Here is a 9,905-nt window from a genome sequence, read left to right as displayed (position 1 = left end):
GCTTTAAGAGGCTAATATGAAAAGCATTATGTATATTCCAATTATCAGGTAATTCAAGACTATAAGCTAGATCATTGATTTTCTGAATCACCTTCAAAGGTCCATAAAAATGAGGGGACATCTTGATTATTGGCCATTTCTCAACACTCTTCAATCTTCTTTTCTCAATCCGAAGAAGTACATAATCACCTTCTTTAAAAGGCATGTGTTTTCGTTTCTTATTAGCTTGTTTTGTGTACTTTTCTTGCGCGATTGCAATGGCTTCTCGAACCTCTTTGAGAATATTTTGATAGTCATGGGTAAATGCATCTACTGCCTCCACTCTATGGGTCAATCGTGTGATAGGAATAGGTAAAACCTTCCCATAGATAATCTCAAAGGGTGCTCTTCCAGTTGCAAAATGAGGAGTATTATTATAAGCAAACTGTAAGAGGTTATTTGTCCCAAGTCTTTGGTTGACTTCCCACATAAGCTCTTATCATATCCAGAATAGTACTATTTGTAACTTCAATTTGTCCATTCAATTTTGGATGAAATGTTGATGAGAAATCTAACTTAGTGCCTGGATTATGACATAATGTAGTCCAAAAATTACTGCAAAACTTTGAATCTCGATCAGCAAACACTATAATCTTTGGCAAGCCATGATGAACAAAGATATGCTTGATGAATAAATGTGCAGCTTGCTGAGCTATTAAAGTCTTCTTGCATGGGATAAAATCAGCTTGCTTTCTAAAGTGATCTACTATCATCCAAATCATATCATTTTCATTTGCTATAGTAGGAAAACCTATTATGAAATCTATAGATATTTGTTCCCAAGGTTGCGTAGGAATAGGCAAAGGCATTAGCAATCCTAGGGTCTTTCCTTTGTAACTCTTGATCTTCTAACAAGTGATGCATTCAGCTACAAACTTAGCCACATCTTTCCTTATAGTAGGCCAATGAAATTCCCTCGCTATCACTTGTAAAGTCGCAGTCACTCCCCTATGTCCCATTTATGGTGGTTGGTGCATTTCCTCCATTACAATTTGTCTAAAGGGTCAAGTGATGCATAATTTCTTTTGACAAAAGAGGTATCCATCATTGCATGAATAGTCCAACATAGGATTCCACTTATTATTCTCTAATTTGTTCCATATATCAAAAAATTTTGGATCCTCTTGATGAGAATTCTTTATACCTTCGAAAGGCTAGGTCTCTACAGTAGTGATGTGATTAATACTTGGCTTTCTACTAAGAGCATCAGCAACTACATTTTCTTTTCTAGGTTGATACTGAATCATGGGCTAAAAAATCTATATAAATGATGCACACTTGATGTGCCTATCAGCGGATATTAGTGGATGAGTCAACAAATGCTTGATACTTTGCTGATCGGTTTTGATAAGAAACTTACCTCCCATCAAATAATGTTTCCACATTTGTACGGCGCGCACAACAACGGCTAATTCTTTATCATATGTACTATAATTGCATTCCGCTCATTTTAATTTTTGGCTCTCATATGCTATTGGATGTCCATCTTACATAAGTACAGCTCTAATTCCATATCCACTAGCATCGGTTACAACTATAAAGAATGGTCTAGAGAAATTGAGTAGTTGCAACACATGAGCTTGCGTGAGAGCTTATTTCAAAGCTGTAAAAGATTTTTCTTGATGCTCAGTCCATAAGAAATGCTTAGCTTTTCTAAGAAGGTGTGTTAATGGATAAGCAATGTATGCAAAAATTTTGACAAACTTTCTATAAAAGCTACACAATCCCAAGAATGATCTTAATTCGTGTATATCTCTGGGTTTAGGCCATGTGACTATGCATTCAATCTTCTTGGATCCACTCAAATCCCATTGAGATACAATGTGACCCAGATACTCTATCTTATCTTAAAATAAACTACTCTTTTTAGGATTTATGTACAATTGATTTTCTTTCAAGAGTGAAAAGACTAGATTCAGATGTTCCTTATGCTCCTCAATGTCTTTGCTAAACACTAGAATATCATCGAAAAATACTACCACACAATCTTGGTATTGAAGAAAGATTCGGTTCATCATTCTACTAAAAGTAGTTGGAGCATTAGTTAGCCCAAAAGGCATAACTAGGAACTCATAGTGTCCCATTTGAGCTCTAAAGGCAATCTTGTATATATCCTCTTCTACCATACAAACTTGATGATAACTGGATTTGAGATATCTTACTAAAGACCTTGGCCCCTTTCAATTTGTCCAAAAGATCATCAATCCTAGGGATTGGATATTTGTTTTTCACTCTGATTTTGTTTAGTGCACGATAGTCTATGCAGATTCAATAGGTTCCATTTTTCTTTTTGACTAATAAGATAGGTGCTCCATAAGGAGAACTGTTGGGTCTTATCAATCCTCTCTCTATTAGTTCCTCCACTTGCTTTTGAATTTCCTTTTGCTCTAGCTAGTTGACTCTATACAGAGCTTTGCAAGGTGGAGTATTACTTGGTAGGATTTCTATCCTATGATCTTCAGGTCAAGAACATGGTAGTCCACGTAGTAAATCCTCTAAGAAACAATCAAAAAACAGAGAAAGAAACTTTTGGTGGGTAGGCTTAGTGTTTGGCTAAGTAGCTATTACCGTGTTCACCAAAATTAGACATGTCTTCTCACATTTCCTAATTGCTCTCTTGGCTTGTGTGTGGTTGAGTAAAGGATTGGATCTCAGGTTTCATTGAGCTTTTCAGACATATTTCTTATCTGTCCTTCTCAATCCACATCTGGTGTGAATCGTAATCCATCTTAGGATCATATTAATGCTCCATGGCATTCCTAAGATGATGTCCACTCCCTGTAGGGGTGCCACTAGAAAGTCTCATCTATCCTTGTAGGGTTTGATTGAAATTTGAAGATTCTTGACTTCTCTAGTGCAATTGTACTTTGTCTTGGTAAAAGCAGCTTTAACCTTATAGTTAGATGGGAAAGACTCTAGGTTTAGCTATGCTGAGGCTCTTTTTAAAATGAAATCATGTGTACTACCATCGTCATGTAGAATAACAACCTCTTTGCCATTAATGAAACCTTTCATTTTTAGAAGAGCATGATAATTATACTTACTTCCCTCTTGCTTGGCTACTTCGTCGTCGATCATGTGCACTTTCACCATCGGGGTCTTCTTTCTTTCAGGACAATCAATGGCTATGTGTCCCACCTTGTTGCTTTTGAAACACCTTGTTTCTTTCTTCAAAAATTTCCATCGTTCATCTTCAAAGAAGAATTTGTCATCCATGGAACAAAACCATTTTTAGATTTAAAGAAGGGCTTTTTATCAAATCTCTTTTTCTTAAGGAAGGGTACATGCCGTTTCAAATTTTTCCCTTCCTTTAGGATCCCATTCTTCCTCTCACAATTCATTGCAAGAGAAATCGTAGAGTATACAATGAGCGAGGATGAAACATGTTAATCTCGGCTCTCAACTTAGATTTTAGACCTGCCACATACTTCGTGCATTGATCTCGCTCATTAACTTTCTCCAAGGACTATAACTGGATCAACATTTGCCAAAACCTATCAGTGTATGTGGAGATCATTTCCTTATCGAATTACCTAAAAGTATCCCACCGTTGTCTAGCTTTTGCTTAAAAATGTGAGGGAAGAAAATCTCTCTTGATAAGCTTTTGAAAAGACTTCCCAGATTTTGGTCATTTTACTGTGCTTAGTGATGTTCCACCAAAGTGCAACACTCTCCACTAAATGATTTGCAGCACATTTAATCTTATCTTTTTCAGAGAATTTCTCCCTTGAAAAATAATAATCTAGCTAACTGATCCAAGACAAGACAGTGCGTGCTTCTTTCTTTCCATCGAAATTTTGAAATGAGAAAGCTTTTCTACTTATCTTACTCTCCTTTCTTGAATTATGTGCTCTCAGTGTGGCTTTGACTATCCTGATAATAGGATCATCATCAGAATCATCGTCTGATGACTCATCATCAGATGAATGCCTCTTCCTTTTCTTACCATTGATTTTCTTTTCCGATCTCTCCCTATGCTCACAGTCATCGGCCAATTGTGCCTGAAGTGCATCTGATTTCTCCTGAAGCGTGGGTGGTTGTGGGTGATCCGCCATGATAATGCGATAAATACATAGTAAAGCGGAGCGGAGGAAAATAAGGATACTAAGTGTATGAGAAATTAAATGGATGAAAAGTGTGATTCGAGTGTATGGTAAGAAATGGATGGCGGAAGATACTAAGTGTATGAAATATAAAGCAAAAGAAATCACTTATCTCGCTCTTTTTGATCAGAGGTAGAAAAGTCTAGAGTGGGATATATGTGATCGATGATGTCGCTCGTAGTCATCTTTGCGCTCGACTGATTTCCAATTAATTGCACGGTGATTTTCGTGGTTCCAATCGCCTTCTTGATTCAAGCTTCTTCAGATTTTGCTTTGCTCTCTTTTCTTTTCGTTTCTTGTTTTAAAATATACGCCCTTTGCTGGTCGGTGGAGTGGCCTTGCTTTTGTGTTGTAGATTGCCAAAGAGAGGAAAACGTCTTCTTTTTTAGAACTTTAGAGTTCTCTCTTTTTTTTTTTTAAAGGAGTAAAATATGGACCTTGGTGTCTTTAACCTTGTATATAGTCAAAGCAACCTTTGACTTGATAGTGGGTAATAGACACATGCTCAAACAGCGTGGGCACACAGAGGTCAGAAGGATGCGGATTCGCAAAATTGACTCTCAGTGTATGAAATCAACGGATGCTTTGATGTGCTGCTTGAATGCACAGTGGAACTGCATGCGGAGTCAAAGGGCTAGAGGCTCTGGATTTATGGAAGCAGTAGGCCGCAGAGGAGAAACTCCTAGACAGTCTGTAGTGGGCAACGTAGGGGTAGCATAATCATAGAGGCGGCTGGCTGCTAATGATAGAATCACTACAGATGGGTGCACGGAGGTGCAGATGGGTGAGCGGGCACCGGCTACTCACTACAGTGCTGAGTAAGGACTGAGCCGCAGACACTAGAGGACTCTAGCCTTTAGAGAGCTCTCAAAGTACATTTGTTATTGCAGTATGCCGACGATGGCATGCTAGCGGAGTTGCTGCAGTGACCTTCTGAGGGCATGAAATCTCGATGTAAGCTGTGCACAGTGAGAGGTGTTCAAACTTTGCATGATTTAGTAAAGGGCTGGCAAGACAAGGCTGCTGACAACTATTCAGATTATGGAAGCTCTGCCAAAAGTAATTTTGTTTTTTTTCAAACTTCTCTATCACTGCAGGGCTATAGGCTGGCTCCCTTTTGCAACAAGATGACCATGGTAAAAGCCTCAAAATTTTTCTTTTGTTTCTTTCTTTCCGTGGGCTTTCTCTCTTCTCATTAACTTCTCACACGAGCCACAAGGTAGCCTTCTTCTTTCACAAGAGCATCACCAAAGCTCTGATACCACTAAAACCTTCCAGGTAATTATCTTGAACACAAATTCACCACTTAATCAATTGGAGAAGAAGGGCACAATCATACTACAAAAAGGACAGCAGACTGGGTACAATCTCCCCCCCCTAGATGAGTGGCTCACACTTCCTCATCTAGAGTATTTATGATATTCATAAAAGCACCAAGAAGCCAAAATTATCCCTCTCCTCCAAAATGAGGGATTTGCTTTACATAGCCATCTTAGGGCCCAAAAATGAATTATGTCCTCTATAAAATATATATTGCTCAAACTTGCAATAATAAAGCAAATGCAAAATTGGCCCATGGCCATATATAATCTACTGTGCGACACCTCGATCGATACCCTCACACTAACTCCAATCCTCACTATGAGTTCCATCACCTATACTCAAGCCGCCAATTACATTAGTTATTAACAATCGATTGAACGAATCACGAAATCAACCGATCGTAACATAACGCGCTCAAAGCACAATAATCAAACACAACACCAATAATACGAGCGACATCAGTATTAACATGGAATCACCCACAATACCAACCATCTAGTATGGCAGAACACAAGCTAGTCAGGTGTACCCAAGTAACCACACAAAGTATCCACTAGGAACCCCGCCGCGTTCGGTGCGCTCCTATAGAGTACTTTGTCATAGTCACAGACTAAAATAATAATACCCAAAGCAAGATATACCACAAATATAATTTCCGTAACAATTCAGGCCATTACCCATGAGGACAAGCCTGCCATTGGTGATGTTGATTTCGATGAACACATTAGCACAAGTAGTAGTGGGCTAAATGTATTTGTAGATCTAAACATTGGTTTGGATATTGAAGTAGATAGTTTGGCAAGGGTTGATCTCATTGAGGATGAGATAGAACCGTAGCCCATCATTGATATTGGCAAAACTATTTTATTTATTGTCTCATTCTCCTCACCTCACTTAATTTTTGTATATGTGGGTTTGCCAAAAAGCTTTGATATTTTTATTAAAATTATGTGCTTTGGTAATCATGGGCAATGTTTGGAAAGCAATGATGCACATTTATCCACCTCTGCAGCAAAATTTTACTCTCTGTATTCTCTGCTGTGCATTTATAAACACGTCTAAATACGCGTCGAAAAGACAATGTAGATGCATTATTAGACATGTTAATAATTGCGCTATTAGACGTGCTAATAGACGCACCCGTATTTTCACTAATTTTATTTGCACCTATCGACGTGCCCACTATTTTGCGCGTCTATCAGGTGCATCTATAGTTCCTTTGTCTTGTTGTATTTAATATACTTATAAACACTTTCGAAAGTGCAGCTCATTGAAACCTTTTTTTGCATGCTAGACAAAGTTTCAAATTTGAATACTTCTTGAGTAAAAAGCTGTGTTGCCATACATTTGTGAGCATTTGTAATCACATGTAATGGTTTTTTGTGCCCTTCTATTTTTTAAAAATACTACTATGGCTCTACCTTAAGCTCAAGAGAGGGGAATACTAAAAAACACATGTACATCAAGTCGTGATTTATTTTTGCCAAAACATCAAAAGGACACTTTTATGGAGTGTTATGCTACCAAACTACTGATATGATGTGTGGTTGATTGACCAGGAGTGTTAAAGAGATAAAACACGGGTTGGTAAACCCCTCTGTGACAAACGACCTTTAGAGATTTGGAGGGGCGTACTTAATTACTTAATAACTCGCGGAGGGGTTGAGTAGATTTCCAGCATCAAAAAAGAAAAGAAATGAAAGCTTGATATAAAGTATATATATCTGCCATAGCAGAGCCGTGTGTCACAGAGAAAATAGACTTTACGAGAGTGGAATGCCAGCCGGAGACATCGAAGGAAATGCAGGACTCCTGGTTTGTGTTTCTGTGGGGAACGCTCCAAAACTTGCCGGAGCTTGCATAGGCGCCTCTGCATTAGTATACTGCTCTGGAGACGGCGCAGGAGGTAGTTCTGCATAGGATGATGACGGTTCTTCTGCGTATATTGATGGCGATGGTTGCTGTGCATAAGGTGACGGCTGCTCGGCGTATGTGGGTGGTTCCCCATAGGCAGCCGGCGGTTCCACCTCGGGGTAAGGCTCCTCGGCGTAGTAGTACTCATCTGGAGGTGAAGCTGCTGGCGCAGGTCCTGGGGTGGCAGTGGTGCCTTCTTCATCATGCGGCCCTGGAGAGGTAGTGGGTTGGGCACTGGTGGGAGCGATGGATTGAATTGCTGAAGCTAAGGTCGCAGAAAATTGAGGGTATGAGCTGGAGAGCTTAGCTCGAAGGAGGGGAGGAACGATGAGCTGGCGGCGAGGCTTAGGCCGGAGGGACTCACAGAGGCTTGGAAGGAAGATACCTTGGAAGAAGAAACAGCAGGAGAGGCAAAACTAATTAGAAAGCATGGATGAGAGATTGAGATTGAGATGAGAAACTGTGAAAGTAATGCGATTGTTGTCAATTTTTGAGAGCTAATTGCGATTCAATCTTTTGAGCTTCACTTCAAACAACGAGTTGGAAGTGCCGGAAGCTCAAAGCTTGCTAAACAGACAATCGTCGTCTGATCATCCATACCTTCTCCTGCAGCCAGCTTTGTATACAAATCGTTGATGTTGGGACACTTGCTCCTGCAATCTGATAAGCATAGCCTCCTTGTGAACTCCCGCTCCATCAGGGCGTCTGTCGATAGCCCTACAGAAAGCCTCTGTAACCCGCACGTCTTGATGCACTCCTCTGTCTCAATCCATTCTTCTGGCCGCTCCGCCATGACCACCGATGTCTGATCATAAGCCACGATCCATGTGTTTGCTTTAGTTAATTAACTGTTCGTTCGCTACCTTATAAGCTAAGAATTTGTTTTGAGATTCGTAAGTAACAAACCTAAACGGAGATTTGACTCGACGTGCTTTGAGCATCTTGTCAAGAATCTGATCTAAATCCTTAAAAAAAGCTATTCGTGTGTTTTTGGGGGGTTACCTGACATTTGTATTCCGATGATCCATCCTTCTGAACATTTTTCTCCAATACACACCGGGCTCCTGATGATGCCACTGCAAATGCGCAATGTTCTATTGCTAGCTCCTCACATTCGATCGTTCCTGAAGTATGAAAATTATGAGATTAATCCCAAGGTGAAGATCAAGCTAAATTTCATGAGCACAGAGTCTGAATCTGAATGTATGTTCACCTGAAACGGGCGTGCTGCTCAGCGCTAAAAGGCCCATTAAAAGAGCCAAAATGGCAGGTTGTTGGGGAGCCATTGTCCCCCTTGCTTTGCCTGCATGCCACAAGCCAGATGATCATCGGAATGCCAGGATCCATATTGTATAATTATGCCGATTGGAGACTATGCAAACAACGATCTTAGTAAACTACATTATTTGAGAATTATTATCTGAGGAACTCCCTGTTAACGTCATCTTTCCTAGGGGCGAGAGAAAGTCTTAATGTCAATTGCTAAATTGCAATTGCCTGCAAAAGGGCCGGGAAAAAAGGTATGTGGAGCTTTGCTGCAAAGCTCGGAGTGGCAAGAATCGATGTATCTCTCTCACTCTCTCGCCTAAGGATATCTATCTTAGGCCCCTCTCTCTCTCTCTGTCTCTGTCTCTGTTTCTCGGTCTCTCAGTCTCTGTCTTCATATTGTGAGTGGCATACCTGACAGACGTGAAGATTATAACGTAGTTAGACTGTCGGAGATTGGTCGCAAGAAAGCGGGCATGGCACTAGGAACATGCAGGCAGTGGCACACCTTTAGGGGTGCAGCCTAGGAGAATCGAAGAGACGCGGAGCTCCATAATTAAATAGCGAGTGCATGCGATGTTCGGCCGTTGTTGAGTGGCAGTTGGGATCCCAAGGTTGTCAACTTTCGTGCTTCCATACATGTTCCACGAAAACACCGTAATTTTGCAAGCATTTTTTGCAAAATATTACCTCACTATGGCTATCTTATGGTCTTTCGTCTGCATTTTCCAAGCAGTCCGGTTGATTTTCTATCTCGAAAAGTTTATAGAATGTTAGCGTCCTATGAAAAATCCCTCTTGAAAAATCCTCATGTTAGGGGATCTCTAGCAACATTATACAAACAAGAGTGCATGTATGCACAGAAGCATTAGCTCCGGCTATGATCGAGGCTTTATCAATTGAGGCTCTGTCCACAAGAAATTTGAGAGCAATTTATGCGTCCTTGTAGTTGAAGAAACTTGGATCCGATCGCTTAATGAAATTCTCCTAAAGGGTAAAAAAGAGCTTAAAAATTTATATACATGAGACAAAACACAAGGTCCATTAGGACCCGATCCTCCCTACAAATGTCAGGGGTAGTGTTTTATTATTGCCTTGGTGACGTGCAAAGATTTGTGCCTTTTAGGAATCGAAGCCCAATGAATACATGAATAAGACTACGCTAACTGGAGCTCATAACTCATCCTTGGTTGCAACATTATGTCATGGAACACTATATTAGAGAATTTGGGAAAATCCCAATTCCCACGAAATAAAATA

The 9,905-nt window shown here is 40.1% G+C and overlaps 1 protein-coding gene across 1 annotated transcript; it reads right to left on the bottom strand.

Annotated features, from left to right (window-relative positions):
• Positions 1–7,228: 7,228 nt before the first annotated feature.
• Positions 7,229–8,665, bottom strand: LOC147901842 (uncharacterized). The gene is made up of 4 exons (XM_087374380.1): positions 8,593–8,665; positions 8,382–8,503; positions 7,980–8,184; positions 7,229–7,764 (listed from the first exon to the last, which is right to left on the bottom strand). Exons 1-4 carry the CDS (start codon positions 8,663–8,665, stop codon positions 7,229–7,231), a joined length of 936 nt encoding a protein of 311 aa, XP_087230506.1.
• Positions 8,666–9,905: the final 1,240 nt, after the last annotated feature.

The sequence above is a fragment of the Dipteris shenzhenensis genome, chromosome 5 (genome assembly GCF_047967505.1).
Source record: "Dipteris shenzhenensis isolate YYH24624 ecotype China chromosome 5, Dip_SZ_1.0, whole genome shotgun sequence".
NCBI lineage: Eukaryota > Viridiplantae > Streptophyta > Polypodiopsida > Gleicheniales > Dipteridaceae > Dipteris > Dipteris shenzhenensis.
The sequence above is the reverse complement of the archived record's forward strand: the minus strand, read 5'-3'. Positions and strand labels throughout refer to the sequence as shown.

What these genes read in the sequence shown, in the direction of transcription:
- LOC147901842 (XM_087374380.1), bottom strand. Translation starts at nt 8,665, where the DNA reads ATGGCTCCCCAACAACCTGCCATTTTGGCTCTTTTAATGGGCCTTTTA. An exon ending in GAGCAGCACGCCCGTTTCAG is followed by an intron (nt 8,504 to 8,592) that starts GTGAACATACAT and finishes TTCATACTTCAG; the next exon opens with GAACGATCGAATGTGAGGAG. An exon ending in CATCGGAATACAAATGTCAG is followed by an intron (nt 8,185 to 8,381) that starts GTAACCCCCCAA and finishes GCTTATGATCAG; the next exon opens with ACATCGGTGGTCATGGCGGA.